Consider the following 18,164-nt stretch of genomic DNA (forward strand, 5'->3'; position numbering starts at 1 on the left):
AGGGCCCAGTGGATGCTGCACCTGTGCCTACTGGGCACACTAAAGTGCTGGGATTGGATGCACACAGGCTAAATGCCAAGTGTGCAAGTAGCCTTAAAAGTCAGACCCTGAAAATATTTTGTGAAATCATTATACAGCAAAGAATCTTTTGACTATCTGACTAGCAGTAAGGTTTAGTACTTACTTTACCAGTGTTCAAAGCAGAGCCATAGCCAGTCGAGAACCCACAGCCAATCAAGCAGACTTTTTCCAGTGGAGCATCATCATGGATCTTAGCAACAGCTATTTCATCCAGCACAGTGTATTCAGTGAATGTGCTGGTACTGATAAAGTTGTGAATGGATTTTCCCTTGCAGGTAAATCTGCTGGTTTTATCCAACAACACGCCATTATATTTTCCAATGCTGTTTAGGAAATAAAATACTTTCATGTAAGGGGAATGTATAGTGTTTTGCCAATTTTCTTTATTTTACTCATAAATAAATATTTTAAAAAAAAAATCTTCTCAGGTAAATATGAACCATTGCAAATAAAAATCTAAAATTTACCACATGGAGTCAGCACGTTTCTGGACTGTAAACAGAGTGGGATTTGATTCAGAAAACACACAGCTAAATGATCAGGGAGGAGTCCCCCTTCCCCTCCCACTTCTTTGTATGTAGTTAATGTTACTCTATATGGAATATTTTCGATAGAAATTCAGTCTCAAGTGGGCAGCTACTAGTGAGATTGTATGAACATTCTAAAGTGCCATAACTTAGGAATTTCTTACCAAAGTTATTAATATTTGGTAAAGGTAGGGGTAAAACTTGCCAAATTGAACACATCTTTTCTAACCATGAAAAAATCTATTCTTTTATAGCCCATGACTAGCTTAGTATAAATGTGGCACGTCTCAATAAAATATGGCAAAATGTTGAAAAATGGTTAGCAAAATGGCAAACTAGAGACAGGTAAACAAAATGGTAAAACATGCTTTTAGGACAAACAAAAATAAGCTGTAACATGACAAAGGTTCTCCAAAAAGTATTATGCTCAGCAATCTAAATCATTATAAATAATATCCATATATAAAAAATAAAAATTCCTTCTGTGATGGCCAATTTGCCACAAAAAATATTATTTTTCTATTGTTTGGATTCGTATGGTGTGGTGATGGCATATATAAATTGCTTTGCCCTCTGACCATTTAATTAATTACTTACTCATTTTTGTAGCAGAGATTACTCTCTGGATTTTTACAACTTCTGCATTCTCCACACTGTGGCACAAAGAGTGGGATGACTTTATCTCCTGCAGGAATTAAAAACCATTATTCAAAGTCTGTGCTTTGTCACATAAAGCAAAAAATGAAACAGTATGATCACCTAAAACTCATAGGTTAATTCACTTTGGCTTGGGGGCATTTTTGTAAAGTATTCACTATGCATTTGCAAGTTTTTTTTTTATTTCATTGCCTCTTTCTCAATGCATATTTATCAACTGTTCACTGCTAAAATATTTGACACATGCTTTTGTAGATTTTTCTTTCCAGAGAACACACACTGTACATTTGAGCCAGATTAAGTAATAAAAGAAAGGCTCTAGGCAGGTAAACAGAAAATGGCTCCTCACCGCAGGCCAGGCCTCCTTCAACACATGCCTGAAGTACCCTGATTATAGACTCTTCTAAATCAGTGTGCTTTCTAAAGCCCCATACACACTATGGGCACTGGTCCCCCTCCAGTGCCCCTGGCATGAGTGCTCATCCTGGCCAGCTTACCTTTGACCAGGCGCCACAGGTCATTGATCTTTTTTAAAATGTCATTGGGGGACCTGACCTCACTCCCCAACGCATTGACATCTGTGGCAATCTGTGCCAGGATCTCCTTCCTCCTGACCTGGGTGGTATTGGCACTCTCTGCCCCATGAAGAAATGTATCATACTGGGCCATGGCCCTGATAATGACCGCCTGCTCCTGTGGGGAAAATGTAGCTTTCTCTTCTTCGGAGCTGCTGGAGCAGACATGGCTCAAAAACAATCAGCTGCAAAGAAAACAACAAAAGTACCTTGCTTCAGGGGGGAAACAAGCGTATGTACTTTTGCACTGGACGGGTGCATGTCTGGGCGTATTTATGCCCTGGGCGTATCTCACTAATTAAGCCGGGCCTAGTTCGTATCTCACTGATTACGCCGGGCCGAGTTCTAAGCATGCGCAGAGAGGTGCTGAACATAGTCAGCGTCATGGCGCATGCGCCGTCCGTCCGGCCCTTCATTTGCATGGGGTCACGTCTCATTTCAATGGAACACGCCCACTTCCTTCCTACTTTCAATTACGCCGGCTTACGCCTAGGAATTTACGTTGCGCCGGCGCAACGTTGGGCGCAAATACTCTAAGGATACGGTACTTGCCTCTCTAAGTTGAGCCGGTGTAGCGTAAATGAGATGCGCATGCTCAGAAGCAAGTTATGAGACGGGAGTGCTCGTTCTGGTAAAACTACCGTTCATAATTGAGTAAGCACATTCATCACGCTGTAACAGACAGAAAAGCGCGAATCGTCTTTTACTAACACGGAATTAGCTAAAGCAGCCCAAAGGTGAATGGAACTTCACCTTTATAGTGCCATCGAACGTGTTGTACGTCACCGCGCTTTGCTAGAGCATTTTTCTAAAACGATGGTGTGTGGGCAACGTCGTTTTAATGATGAAGTTGGAGAAACAACGTTTTTTCTACATGCTGAAAAACTTCTTTTTTTTTCATGCCTAAAAATGATCGTGTGTACGCGGCATAAGGGATTGTAGGATCTTGTAGGCTCTTCTGCCTTCTCTATCCTCTCTTCAATAGATTGTAAGTTCTTTCACCTTTCCTTACATCCTAATAAATTGTAATCTCTTCCACCTTTATATTCATACCTAGATAATATCATCTACCTTCTTCAGAGTTTAGTTCCACTTTAAAGGGGCTTGGTGGCTTTAGCCGCATCACACTTTTTTTTAAATTAACAATGTAGATGTAATACAGAGCCAGTACTAACATTTATACACAATGTACCTGGTTTGAATTTAGTCACTCCTTCTCCAACACTTTCCACAACCCCTGCAGCTTCATGGCCTAATATCACTGGAAATTTCATGGCACTTGCGGCCCCACTTAATATACGATCATCTGAGCGGCATATTCCAGTGGCCACAATCTGTAGAAAAATACAAAATTACTGTATAATATGTCTAACATAACAACATATCCAACAGAACGGAAAACATACACTTTTTTCCCTTCTATTGCTATAGATTTTTACCTGCAATTCCAAAACCCACTCACTCAAAATTAAATCGCTCCTCCTGACCTCTGCTCTAAAACGTTTTCTTTTTGCATTAGCGATTACCCTTTTGTGACAGGTACCCTATCCCACTTCCTCAATTCTCTCCTAGGCAGGAGAAGATGTGTACTTATGCACGCTCCCTTGCCTGCAGCTTTCTGGGACACATCCTACGTGTAGGTGGAGCTTAATGAGTATACCCAAATATACAAATAAATTGTAATATTCCATTATACTTGAACAACTTACATTAAAGATAACTTATTGTTTAACTTAATTCTGCCTGGTCTGAATTTACTTGACATACATAAAGGGGTGCATGTAAAGTGTATCACACATATGATCACACCAGGATACAAAGACATTCAGACTATTTACCGGCGTCTATCTCCACCAGATTTTCTACTACATACCATGACTTCTCTCAAGACAGAATTCCTAAGAAGAGGAAAGGTGGTCGCACAACGGCATCTCTTGACTCACTTCACCACACTTTCGGTCCCAATGGTAGCCATAAGTCACATCTGGTTCGTAATGCACCCACCAATAAGCACTCGTCTACTCCACTTTATGGTAGATCCTCCACTATGGCTGTTTCTTCACACCCTTCACTATTACCTTCAATCTGAGTTAATCCGTCTATTCCCTCTTCTTCTTTCATTCGTCGAGTGAGCGAACCCTCAATATCTACTATGTTCCCCGTTAGTGCTCAACACATTGATCCCAAAATAGCACCAATTCTTTTAGGGAAAAGTCACCATTTAAATCCGATCCTCACCCCTCGGATTCCCAATCAGGAACCTCAGGATTTGAAGTAATAAATGTATCCTCTACATCCCTGACCCCTGAACAGGTTAATGTTTTGAAACTAGGTTTAAGTTTTTGTTCTTCCACTGATGTGGACAGATTCCAATTAATTAAAGATACACATCTATTTGCCAGATGCTTATTGTTTAAAGTTATGTATGATAAACCTCAAACATCTGATCATACTGATTTTTCTCTTATGGATTACACGGAATTGGAGTTTCAGGCCATGGACGACCTGATGTCATTATGGGAGGAGGGTCACACCGGTGATGATGTTCTCCCCATATCCTCGGGGGTCGTCGTCCCTGGTGTCACCTTTCCCCCTCCAATCTCCTATAAATCCAAATCTCGAGCATTTCCTTCTTTGCAGTCCAACCCTAATCTCTGGGCATTTGTTCAGCAGGTGTCGTCAGAGATTAGAAATATGGATATAGCTAATAAGAACAACAAAAATCTGTCTTCAACTCAACAAAAGGCTTTTCTTGATCTTCAAAATCATCCGAATTTAGTCATAAACCAGCTGATAAAGGCGGGAATGTAGTTGTCATGGATGTCGAGGCATATGAATCCATGTGCCTCGACATCCTTGACAACAAAGACTGGTACAGATCGATTTCTAGAACATTGATTGAAAATTTCACTAAAGAATACTACAATTTAATCTTTGGTGCCTACCAGCGAGGCACCATCGACTTGAGTACCTGGAATTTTCTTAATGTTAAGGAGTCTAAAATTCCAACATTTTACTCACTCCCGAAAGTGCACAAGTCCTTGGAGCACCCCACGGGACGACCTATCGTCTCTGGGTGCCAAGGACTAACTGAAAACGCTAGTGCATTAATAGACACATATTTGCTTCCACATGTCACCTCTCTTTTTTCCTACGTGAAGGATACCGTCGAGTTGCTTTGTATTATCGATGGAAAAGTAATTCCCCCTGGGGCCTGGTTGGTTGCCCTCGACGTGGAGAGCCTCTATAACTCCATACAATACACGCTAGGGGTTTGGAGGTCATCTCCTCTCAACTCAAAGAATGAGGCATGACCTCAGACCAGTACAACCAATTTGTTATCAGTTTATTGGAATTCATTCTGACCCGGAATGTTTTTATGTTTTGCTCCTCCCACTTCCCCCAGATACAGGGTGTAGCTATGGGGACCAAGTGTGCCCCTAGCTATGCAAACTTGTATCTGGGGGGGTGGGAGAGGGAAATATTCACAGATGACCATTTTACGCAATTGCTTTCCAACGTTATTGCATGGCATAGATATATAGATGACATCCTGATATTTTGGTCGGGTACCAAGGATGAGCTCACACACCTGATGGACCTATGGACCAACAATTCGTATAACCTGAAGTTCACCATGGAGTGCAGTCAATCCATGGTGAACTTTTTGGATTTACAGATTCATGTTGATTCCTCTGGCCGCTTGCATTCCTCCCTGTATTGCAAGCCGTCAGCAGGGAATAAGATCCTACATGCGACTAGCGCACACCCCAAACCTCTTTTGGAGAGCATCCCATACAGCCAATTCCTTAGATTAAAGAGGAACTGCACTCGGGAATCTGATTTCCACACTGCAGCTAATGAATTATACCAGCGACTGCATTCCCGAGGTTACAGTCGCACTCTTTTGAAACGTTCTTTTAACAAAGTTACTAAGTTGGACAGACAGGTTCTCATTCATTCCAATAAATGGGACAAAGCTACCAATTCCATTTGAATCATAACTCAATTTTCTAAACAACATGTGCAAATGACAGGGATTTTTAAAAAATTCTGGCCTTTGCTCATGGCTGACAGTACAATTAAAAAATATATCAAGCCGTATCCGGAAATCACCTTTAAACGAGCACCCTCTCTCAGAGATCGCTTGGTAACTAGCCATCATGTGCGAAAGGGTACTCAGATGCCCATGTCCATGGAACCTTTCCTTGTGGACACTGTGACATCTGTCCCTTTATTTGTAACAAAGATGTAACCATCCTGCCAAATGGCAACACCCATAGGCCCTTCTTTAAGCGCATCAAAGATCATGTTAATCCTTTTATTTAAGCGCTTGATGACTACGGCCTTAAGTAGACATGTAGGATGACTTTGACACTAAGGCCCCGTACTCACGACCAAACATGTCTGCTGAAACTGGTCCGCGGACCAGTTTCAGCAAACATGTTTGGCCGTGTGTAGGCACGAGCGGACCATTTTCGGGCGGATGGAAACCTGTCCCCCCGACATGTACGGTCGTCTGTACAGACCTACCGTACATGTCCGGCCGCCCGCCATCCCTCGCATGCGTCGAATGACTTTGACGCATGCGTGGAAGCATTTAAAAGGCAGGCCCGCCCACATCGCCGCGTCATTGTCGCAGCGACACCGCGTCATCGACGCGGCGACACCGCGGACACGCCCCGCGTATTGTTTACGCGCGGAGTTCTGTTCGATGGTGTGTACAGCCATCGAACAGAAGTCCCCGGGCAGACATGTCCGATGAAAACGGTCCGCAGACCGGTTTCATCGGACATGTCTGCTCGTGAGTACAAGGCCTAACTCCATCAGTTTTGCTGCCTTGGAGCATGTACCCCTACACGCTAGAGGTGGCGGTATTGACAAGACTCTTTTGCAGCTCGAAACCAAGTGGATACACTTATTAGACGCCGTTAAATTTCCAGGCTTGAACGAATATATAAGTTTTAAATCTTTTCTATAAATTTGACTTACAGTATTACGACATCTGATGAACTGTCTCCATTCGGTGAGAGTTGTTGAATTGGTCGTTTCCCTCTCTCACTCACCTACCATCATGTCGTCCTCCCCACACATGATGACCATTGTCTGGTTCGTGTTACCCTACAACACCCCATTTTTCCACCTTAGGGGTACACTATGTTTTGGCCAACACACTGACTTGCTCCTCTTTGTGGTTTATTTTTATTAAATATATTTTCTTGATAAAGAATTATTTGGCTTCCATTATGATACTTTTCAATATTTGTTAATTTAATGTATCTACTGACACCTCTTTTGAGTATGTTTAACATTATTATGTAATTTGTCTTTCCCTTAAATGACTCCTATTCTATTTTCCCTTTTGGATCGGATATTTGGCGGAGCGTTTTTGCCTGTTTTTAACCCTGTCGTGTAAGTGGGTACCCGACGGGGTTTAACCTGGTTGCCTAGTTGGTTTACTTTGTGTCCCTGTCCCCATATGTTTGTTACCCACCCCCTGGTACTGCTTTTCATGTGGATCCATTTGGTGATCCTTTTCCTGATTGTAATGTATATGGTTGACCCAAATGATCGGTTTAATGGAGTATTCGTGGTTGATTTCATCGCTGCATTTGCCACAGTGTTGGCGTTTTTCTGGGGTTTCCTTTCTTTATTATTCCCCGTCACTTTTAACTGGCCATCCTGTGTCCCTATGTGTGTATTTTTTCCTGTTCTGTCTTTAGGACGGATATCAGCTCCGCCTCCACTGTGCCCTATGTGTTAGCTAAGCTTCTGGCTCTGGATGACACCATCACACGGTCGGACAGCATTATGGGGTTTGTAGGCGCTCTTTGCGCATGCGTGGCCGACTTTGACGGCTTACCCGTGACGCTTTTACGCCGCTCACCTGCACAATTAAGGGGCTATAAGAAGCCCCTTCTCTCTCGGTTACAGTGCCATTTCACAGGGACGCTGTGCCACCAGACAGCATTGCTCAGGGTAAGCCTTTTCATCTATGACTCTTGCAGTCCTTTTTGGTACCTTCTGTGTTTTCACCTGGTATCCTATTTAACTAGTTCCATTCTATCCTTCACTTCCTTTAGAACTGGGGAACAACCAGCTTTAAAATATCTCTGGGCATCTTTAGCCACCCAGTTTATCTGGATACACGCTGTAAGTTTGACTACCCCTTCTTTTATAACTTATCAACTCTTAGCAATGGGCTTATTTCTTTAAAGGGTTTGTAAAGGAATTTTTTTTTTATCTTAATAGCTTCCTTTACCTTAATGCAGTGCTGTTTTCATGTCCTCATTGTTCGTTTTTGCTCTCAAGTTGCTGTAATTCTTCTCTGATCTTCACACTTCCTGGTTGTCTGTTTCCTGATAACAACAGTACTAGGAGCTTTCTCTCTGTGGTCACTAATCAAGGAGGTGTGATTACTGTGTGTCTAAAACCCCTCAGCACAAATCAGTTTCGTTTTCCAAACCATCACTGCCTTGTATTGGCTCTGTGGCTCTGTACATCACAGAAGCAGGAAACAACATGCAAAAACAAAACTAGAAACTGCAGGTACATTATATGATTGATTTTTATCTATTTTTAATCATTTTTAAAAGGAATCCATTAACTATTATGTCTCTATACCCTGTAAACAGTCATTTCAGCAAAAAAAAAAAAAAAAAATCCTTTACAACTCCTTTAAGCCCGAACAAAACATTGCTGGCTGTCTGCTGCCTCTAATTTCAAAAAACATTTTTTTACTCAGATACATCTGCATCATCCGAAACCAGTCCAGCGTCCCTGCTTTTCTTTTCTTTTAATGAAAATCCCTTCTAGGTATGCTTCTACAAATCATTAACACTGTGTGCTATATAGAGAGAAGAAGATAGTGCAGAGGGAATAGACGGATTAACTCTGATTGAGGTAATAGTGAAGGGTGTGAAGAAACAGCCATAGTGTAGGATCTACCATAAAGTGGAGTAGACGAGTGCATATTGGTGGGTGCATTATGAACCGGATGTGACTTACGGCTACCATTGGGACCGAAAGTGCGGTGAAGTGAGTCAAGAGACGCCGTTGTGCAATCACCTTTCCTCTTCTTAGGAATTCTGTCTTGAGAGAAGTCATGGTATGTAGTAGGCATGCTAGGTGAAAGAGAGACAGAGGCAGATACAGTATTTGGCATCTCTGTGTTAGCTTTGGGAACATCATAATTAGAAGGTTTAGTATATTTAGTAGACGTAGGTTGGCTCCATTTGTAAGCGTATCCATTACCAACGTGTACTCCTCCAGATGTGCCCGCAGGTCCTTTTCCCTAGCGGAAAATTTGGTGGAGATAGACGCCGGTAAAAAGTCAGAATACCACGCACCAATCTGCAAATTAATTTGTTCAAGTTCAAAAAAATGTTTTACTCAGACACATCTGCATCAGAAACCAGTCCAGCGTCCCTGCTTTTCTTTTATTTTAATGAAAAGCCCTTCTAGGTATGCTTCTACAAATCATTAACACTGTGTGCTATATATAACTAACTATATCGATTTTTCAATTAATTGTTTGCATATTGATTGTAAGGGGGTCCTTTTTTGCCCTTCCTCTTCCTTAAATTCCCTCACCCAGCAGGCTGGGGTGGCACAGTTGCACTCTGGGCATCGTAGTCTCATACCCAAGGCAATGAAGTCTTTCTCTCCCTGCACGTCAAACCCCATAATCTATTGCTATAATAAAGTAAAACCAAACAAGAGATGGCAATATAACAAGTGGCCAAGAGGGAGCTGAGTTCCTTCTTATACTATACTATAGGGTTGTCCCGATACCACTTTTTAAGGACCCAGTACAAGTACCGATACTTTTTTTCATGTACTCGCTGATACCGAATACGATACTATTTTTAAAATGTGTAGTATTGGTATCGGGACAACCCTAGTATGGGGGCATGGATGGAACTGGGATTGGATCGGGGGGGGGGGGGGGTGGATGGAGCCGAAATGGTATGGTGGATGGATGGAGCTGGGATTGGATCGGGGGGTGGATGGAGCAGGGATGGGATTGAGGTGGGGTGGATGGAGCTGTTATGGTATGGGGGCATGGATGAAACTGGGATTGGATCGGGGGGATGAATGGAGCCAGAATGGTATGGAGGAGATGGATGGATATCCTCTTACCCAAATCACTCAAAGTAAACTTTTTGCCTGTCCCCCCTCACTCACCCACTTCTTCATCCCCCCTCAAGTACTCACTTTTAGATTACACAAATGACACACCTCAGACCAGCGCGCTTGAGGTACAGGTGCCTCCTTCCTTCCTCCTCCTTTGACCTCTGTGCACAGGAGGAGGAAGGGCGGGTTCAGTTTTCTCCTTTCCACAGTGCACGGGACTGCACGCCAGCTGGGGAGAGGAAAGATGCCAGCTGCAATGCACAGTGGGGTGGAGCGGAGCTGGCGGCGTGCAGGAACGGAGAAACCTCACAAGCCACGGGCATTGCGGCACTCTAATTCACTGGGACGTGAGAATGGATCATATTGCAGCATGGTCCCTGCGCTTATCAACTAGACGGCGGGGGGGTCTTGGCTTTCTCTTTGAGCAAAAAGTATCGGGCGAAGCATCGGGAGCTTTTGCACGAGTACAAGTACTCGCGCAAATGCTCAGTATCGGTCCCGATACCGATACTAGTATCGGTATCGGGACAACCCTACTATACTATATACGGTAGTCTTTCAGCCACATTGCAAAGTGGCACCTTGCTACATTTAATTCACACTGTAACTGCCTGACGCACTTATTTCTGAATATACATACAGTATATATGTTTTTAAATACACACAGGTGCACTACCATGAACACCATTAATGCTCCTAAATCAATCCCATCCAAGTGAATATTCCATCTAAACCTGAGTGTAATTTACACTCAAACTTTCAGGTGAAACATTTATATCCACATTATTGGTCAGGACCCTAACAAAGGGTATGAAAAGTTATATATGATTTGATATCATGCTTATTTTGTTATAGACCACCCTATACACCGAGGGGTTAATGATTAATATTACATATCACCACCTTCTGATGCCTTTTGGGATAAAATAGGTATAATTAATATGAATACTTGTATCTTGAATATATCTTATCACCTGGCTACAGTGGCGGCCCGTCCGTAGGGGGCGCCTGGGCGCCGCCCCCCCCCCCCTCCTGTAGTCACCAAAAAAAAAAAAATGAAAAAAAAAATGAAAAAAAAAATGAAAAAATATTTTTTTTTTGAAACGGCCCCTTTAAGAAAAAAATGTCATTCAATTTTTTTTTTCTTTTTTAAGTTCACTTGGGCGGTGGTCACCAGTGCCCTATGGGAAGCACCACGTCAATGCAATCACGAGATTGCAGACGTGGCGCTTCATTTGCGGGCTTTTAACCCGCCTTCGGGCGCAATGCAAACTGCCGATTAGCTTCCGCCCGTATAATCACTATGGGCTCTGGGCTGGAGGATTGTTGTTTGCATCGTAGCTGTTACTTCCGGGTTTTGTGGAATAGACAAACCGGAAGTGATGTCACTTCGGCAGATCAGTTCTTTGCATGGCCCGAGCGGAGCTGAAAGCAAGGTAAGAAGACAGAGAGGCCCAGATTCTCATACATTCGCGCTGCTCCTGGGCAGCGGAATATATGAGATCTACGTTACACCGCCGCAGGTCTACAGGTTTACATCCTGATTCTCAGAACACTTACCTGTAAACTTGCGGCGGTGTAGCGTTAGATTGCTTGTCGCAAGCCCGCGCAATTCAAATGGGGCGGGCACCATTTAAATTAGGCGCGCTCCCGCGCCGAGCGTACTGCGCATGCTCCGTCGGGTAAATTACCCGACGTGCATTGCGCTAAATGACGTCGCCCCGACGTCATTTGCCTAGATGTATACGTAAATGGCGTCCAGCGCCATTCACGGACATCTTACGCAAACGACGTAATTTTTATTGAATTCGACGCGGGAACGACGGCCATCGTTAACATTGGTTGCGCCTGCTAATTAGCAGGGGCAACCTTACGCGTCGGGTACGCTACGCAAACGACGTTAATTCGCTGCGTCGACCTCGCGTATGTTCGGGAATCGCCGTACTTACCTCATTTGCATAGACGACGGGGAAAAGCGACGATGCGACACCTAGCGGCGGGAAAAAAAATTACTTTTAAGATCTGACAGCGTAAGAGCCTTACGCATGTCAGATCTAATGGGTACCTATGCGCAACTGATTCTGAGAATCAGTCGCATAGATACCCGGGGCCAGATGAGGTGTTACGACGGCGCAAATGGTGTTGCGCCGTCGTAACGCCTTTGAGAATCTGGGCCAGAGAGCCACACTTACCATGCTAAGATAGTTTGTCCTTGCTAGATCGACCCCACATCCCACTCTGATCACCAATGACTGTCTGTGAAGTTTTCTGTACAATAGTCCAGGCTCCAGGCTGTCCACTCCTGATTCAGATGTATTTAGTATTTGTGCAAGGCAAGGGGTGCATGCATGTTCCTGACCTGTATAACCAACACATGCTTCTTGGGCCAACTCTCAGCAGGCTGGTGCTGTGCAATGCATTCACCTGATCTCCCCAGGAAAGGATGTAGAACTACAAATACCAGCATGTTATTGTGTATGGCTCCAAGGTGGATGGGTGTCCAGGTGTTTTCCTAGCACTGCAGGGACTTGTAGTCCCATACATGGGAGATTGCATAAACCAGAGTCCTAGCAGAAGATGAAGAACTACAAGTCCCAGCATAGGGCTCCAAGTAAATAAGTGGTCATGTGATGCTGGGACTTGTAGTCCCTTACCTAAGAAAATTGCATGAACCAGAGTCTTAGGAGGGAGAGGCTGGAGAACTACAAATCCCAGCAGGCTGGTGTGCAATGTATTTTCCTGATCTCCCCAGGAGAGGGTGGATAACTACAAGTCCCAGCAAGAAATAGTATAGGGCTCCAACATAGATGGGTACACATGTGATGCTGGGACTTGTAGTCCCATACATGGGCTATAGCATGAACCTGCAGAACCTAGCAGAGGATGAAGAACTACAAGTCCCAGCAAGAAATAGTATAGGGCTCCAACATAGATGGGTACACATGTGATGCTGGGACTTGTAGTCCCAAACATGGGATATAGCATGAACCTGCAGAACCTAGCAGAGGATGAAGAACTACAAGTCCCAGCAGGTTATAGCATATTGCTCCAAAGTGGCAGAGTTTCCATGCGATGCTGGGACTTGTAGTCCCTTGCCTAAGAGAATTGCATGAACCAGAGTCTTAGGAGGGAGAGAATGGAGAACTACAAATCTCAGCAGGCTGGTGTGCAATGCATGATCCTGATCTCTCCAGGAGAGGGTGGAGAACTACAAGTCCAGGCAGGTTATAGTATAGGGCTCCAAGGAGGATGGGTGCCCGTGCGATGCCTGGACTTGTAGTCCCATAATTGGGAATTGCATGCACCAGATTTCTATGATGCTAGTATTGTAGTCCCACACATACATAGGGAACTAAATCAGGCGGGGACCTAGCAGATTGTAACTTAAAACTCGAAGGATGATGAGTGGTCATGGCTTTTTTTTTCCAATGCTGGGACTTGTAGTAGTGTTGTAAGAAGAAGAGGCTGTTGTCTGGAGGAGCGTGTCTGTCTGCCCTGCCACCCTGTGCTGGTCTGAGGGGGGGGTGATTGCTGTGTCCTCCACCCCCTGCCATGTGTATAGGGTAAAGCACTGTAGCTAACCTGATTGGGGGGGTTGCAGAATGCAGATTTGTGCGATTTACAGGGTGTAGAATGCAGATTTGTGCGATTTACAGGGTGCAGAATGCAGATATATGTGATTTACTAACATTTTTTTCATTTGTTTGCGTGATCTGTAAGGCTGCTCTATATACCATGATCTGTGATGCTGGGGCTGTATACTCTGTCCTTTGATGCTGGGGCTGTTTACTCTGTGCTGTGATTCATACTCCTGACACTGAGTGGAATAAGGGGAAGGAGTGGGTGGATTCTAAAGGGGTGTGGCTTATGAGAAGTGGGAGGGGCCAAACGTGGAGGGACGGGGTCTTGCGCCCCCTCATCCTAAATCTTCACCAGCCGCCACTGCCTGGCTATTATATATAAGCCAGGAGGAATGTATCAATAAATTGATATATATGAAATCATTTTATTTATTTAGAATTTATCATCGGAATTGTGTATTATTTTGTGAGTTCCTGTGCCCTCCGGGGTGGGCCACCCTCCTGATCCATTTATCATTTTTTTATGGCGCAGTAACCACGGTGAGATCACGGGGGGACGGGGAGGGGGGACTTGGCTTAGTTCATGGGATGGATGCACATCCATTTTTAAATAAAAAGTGTAGTCTAATATATTATATATCCACAATGTATAATAATACTAATGATGTCCTTTCTATTCATAGTTCATGTGACAAAATTCATGCATATCCCTTGACAAATTTATATATGTATCTAGCTCCTGAGGAAGAGGATTCTTCGGAATAAAAACGCGAAACATGTAGAGCAGGGGTGCCCAACCTTTTGAAGGCAGAGGGCCACTTAAGCAACTTAGTAACCAGTCTCGGGCCACAATGAGCGGAGTGGGCAGATGACAGTTCTGTGTCCAGTCTACATATGCAAAGCAGACACAGCCCAATCTACTCTATGGGCCCCCCGATCCAATCAGATAGAAGGGGGCAGATCCACTTCTGTTTTTTTTAGCAGATCGGATTGGAGGTAGGCAGGTTTAAATGGACAAAAGTCTGTTTACATCTGCCGCTCCATAGAGGTGAATGGAGGGTCCGATTGGGTCGGACCGATCATGTGAAAGGGGCCTAAGGCTGCTTTTACACTGATGGTCTGCGGCGCTGTGAATGGTTTCCCCGCCGGTTAGCTGCACTTTGTCATAGACGTCTATTATATCCTGCAGATGTGGTGCACTTATTCTGAAAAGCTGCTTGCTTCCTCTACCACCGGCTTCATTTACAACACTGATGCTCTCGAATGGCAGGTTGGCAATTTGGGCTTGCCAACCAGCCATCCCAGAGCAGGAGGTCGCGGGCCACTAGGCATGTGCAAAAGGGAAAAATTTGTTTTGTTTCGTTTTAATTCGTTATTTAATTAATTTCGTTAAGTTTTGACCGGATTCGATAATATTTCGACCGGATTCGAAAACAAATTCTATTCGATTCAAATTCGAAAACAATTCTTCTACCTATCTTCCATTTTCTGAAATTTTCGAAATTCATATAGAATGAACTCAAATTCGAATAGAAAAATATTAGAAATGTAGAATAATTAAAAAAAAATATATATATATATATATATATATATATATATATATATATATATATATATATATATATATATATATAATTACATTTATATGTATAACCATCTTCTGGAATTCGAAATTCATATAGAATGAACTCAAATTCGAATAGAAAAAATATTAGAAGAGTAGATTAATAAAATATATATATATATATATATATATATATATATATATATATTGGAAGGTAGATAGAGGATAGATAGAAGAAGCCAGGTCATATTCTATTGTATTTGATTACATTCTATTAAATTCCATTCTGTTCTTTACTATTCTTTGATTTTCATTCTATTGTTTTATTATTTTATATTCTATTTTTTTGTATTCTTTTTTAGAAATCGATTTATATTTTTTAGATTTTGATTCAAATTTGCTTTCAATTTTCATTCGAATTTGCTTTCGAATCGAATTGTTTTCGAATTCGATTCGAATAGAATTTGTTTTCGAATTCGAGTCGAATAGAATTTGTTTTTGAATTCGAGTCGAATAGAATTTGTTTTCAAATTAGAGTCGAATTTCGTCCGCGGGTTTTCGATTCGAAAATGTTCATTCGGATTCGGTTAAATTCGTTATCATTACAATTCGGGAATTCGTATGCATACGAATGTCCGAATAATGAAAAATTTGTCCGAATTTCGATTCGGAACGAAACGAAATGCACATGCCTATGGGCCACATTAGAGGGCTCCGCGGGCCACATGTGGCCCACGGGCTACTGGTTGGGCACCCCTGATGTAGAGCCTCTGTACCTTGTATTGTTGATAAGTGGATATTTCATTGGTAACAATAGAATGTCTATAATGAGCTATTACATGATTACCACACTAAAATAATTTTTATTTTATTGTACATCAATTTTTTCTATCTTTTGTAATAAAAAATATGTTATACTATATCTCTGACTGATTATCAGTTTTTCCTACAGTGTCATTTAAGTCCACCTACGCCTCTTTCTTTCATACAACATCAATGAGCAATGAAAAACCAGTTCAACAGCCATCAGAATCAGAAGTCAGAATCAGGATGTAAATTCAAAAAACAAAAATTAACCCCGTAATGACTTAGCTAGTCAAAGTGATGAAACAGTCACCATAAGGCTGACTATAATGGAGAAATATATCAGCCAATGGATACTCTGTACAGTAACCTGCAGCTAGAAATTAGGCCAGTGAAGTTCCGGGTATAGTGCAGAAACTTGCAAATAAAAGTCACATCTGTAGGGAGCAAAGTATAATTTAAAATTCTGCAGGTAAATGTCAAGCCCACACCATCACATAATAGCAGCAGGGTATATTTACGTGTCTGTGTCCATATCTTGGCTGATGAAATATAGTAGCGAAATGTCAGCTGTGGATGTCACCGGTATTGGCACTAGCAAATTGTCACACTAATTCCCCTCCCAGCCAATCAGGAAGTGGGTATCAGACTTGTTTCCTGATTGGCCGGGAGGAGGGGAGAGGAGACGCGAGGAGACGCAGGGGAAGCCGGTCGGCGGAGAGAAGCATAGTAGCTTTTTGAAATGGATCCGATCTAGAAATGCTGTGCCTTCATTTTTTAGAACCTGGGCGGGATTACAGCTTGGAAGCTTACAGAGAGCTCAAAAGTGACCATCCACCAATTTAGACACTGGCAAAAAAAACTGAAGTACTTCCTGTATGTGATGGGTTATATGGGGGATCACTTCCTGTTTTTTGGTTATTCTACCAGTGTCCATTCACCTATAAGTGGCGCATAACCCCAGGTAGTAATGTATATGGCTGTTCTGTGTCCCGTGATGTACGAGAAAGAAATAGCATTTTCAGTTTGTCGTGCTCAAATATAGTTAAGTTCAACTTTAAAAAACAATGTATATATATATATATTACTTTGCCATCCTTAGCAATGCCAATGATATAGCTGAATAAGCAGGGTTATAGCAGAGATGTAAAAACTGCTCTGGTCCATAGGAGTGAACAGTTGTGAGAGGTAAAGTGGTTAATATGTGTTAATATTTTGACACATGCAGTAATGCAAATATGAAAACTTGTTCAAAAAAGTAGTGTAGTGCCCCCCCCTACTTTTGGTACGGGCGCTACACTAAAACTAGTGGGGAATGAGAGGCTTAATCACTCCCATTCATGAATTATGGAATTTAGGCTGCTGCCAATTCCAGAATCGTCCTGTAGGTCAGTCTGCGCGCAGGGGGTGCGTTGACACCCCTGGGCGGCAGTTGGTGCTAGAGGGGTTCTGGGGGATCCACCTTTTTTTTCAGCAACCAATCGGGAGGGTTTTTCCCTCGTTGGGCATGCTGGGAAGGGGGATATATCTGGCGAGGCCGCTTTTGGCGGGTCGTTCTTGCGGGCCCGCGTTCCAGGTGCGGTACCCACCTTCAGGGTACGCGCATCCATGGGCCCCGCCACTGTGTCCTGCCATGCCGAGGTCAAGCACCATGCACCCTGATTAAACTGTTGCTGGAGGGATCCCAAGCTGGGAGCTGTGCGGTGGGAATTGGCTCAGGTGAACCTAGAACCAGAGGTTGTCCGGAGGGCCTAGACGAACCACCGGGGATCCAGTCACTGCTTGTATGACAGGTATGCTCGGACTGTCAGTGGGTGACATTGATTGAACTGACTGGGAGGATCTGCTCAACCTGACTTTTCTAAATCCTAAATTGTCCAGCCTGTGGCAGAGGCTCCGTTTGCCAGGCCTGAGATAACAAATTGTTTGGTATCATTGCTGAGAGCAGGTTTGCTCTCTCCTAACATCCGGAGGCCTGATACTAAAGTTCCTCTACTCTCATCAGCTTTTTTTCCTGTCATGTGCCTTTTGATGTTGGCCAAATTGGGCCTTGGAAATAAAGCTTTGAAACTGAATTTGTGCTTTTCTCCCACACTCACAGAAGTCACCCCTAGACCAAGTCAAGAAGGTAAGTTAGAAAGCCGATCCTGAATCAAACAGCGGCTCCTGCGGGGGTAGCACTACAGTAGGACAACCTAAAGTATAACTAAATGCAATTTTTTGTTTTTGTTTTGGACAG

General features: G+C 43.1%; 1 protein-coding gene across 1 annotated transcript in view; it reads right to left on the minus strand.

Moving 5' to 3' along the window:
• Positions 1–18,164, minus strand: part of LOC120917188 (alcohol dehydrogenase 1-like) — a 68,577-nt gene that overhangs the window by 35,198 nt on the left and 15,215 nt on the right. Inside the window, exons 3-5 of the mRNA XM_040328296.1 lie at positions 3,033–3,174; positions 1,206–1,293; positions 185–404 (exon numbers count right to left, since the gene is read on the minus strand). Coding sequence (XP_040184230.1) covers positions 185–404; positions 1,206–1,293; positions 3,033–3,174 — 450 coding nt within the window. The remainder of the gene's footprint in view (positions 1–184; positions 405–1,205; positions 1,294–3,032; positions 3,175–18,164) is intronic.

The sequence above is a fragment of the Rana temporaria genome, chromosome 1 (assembly GCF_905171775.1).
Source record: "Rana temporaria chromosome 1, aRanTem1.1, whole genome shotgun sequence".
Taxonomy (NCBI): Eukaryota; Metazoa; Chordata; class Amphibia; order Anura; family Ranidae; genus Rana; species Rana temporaria.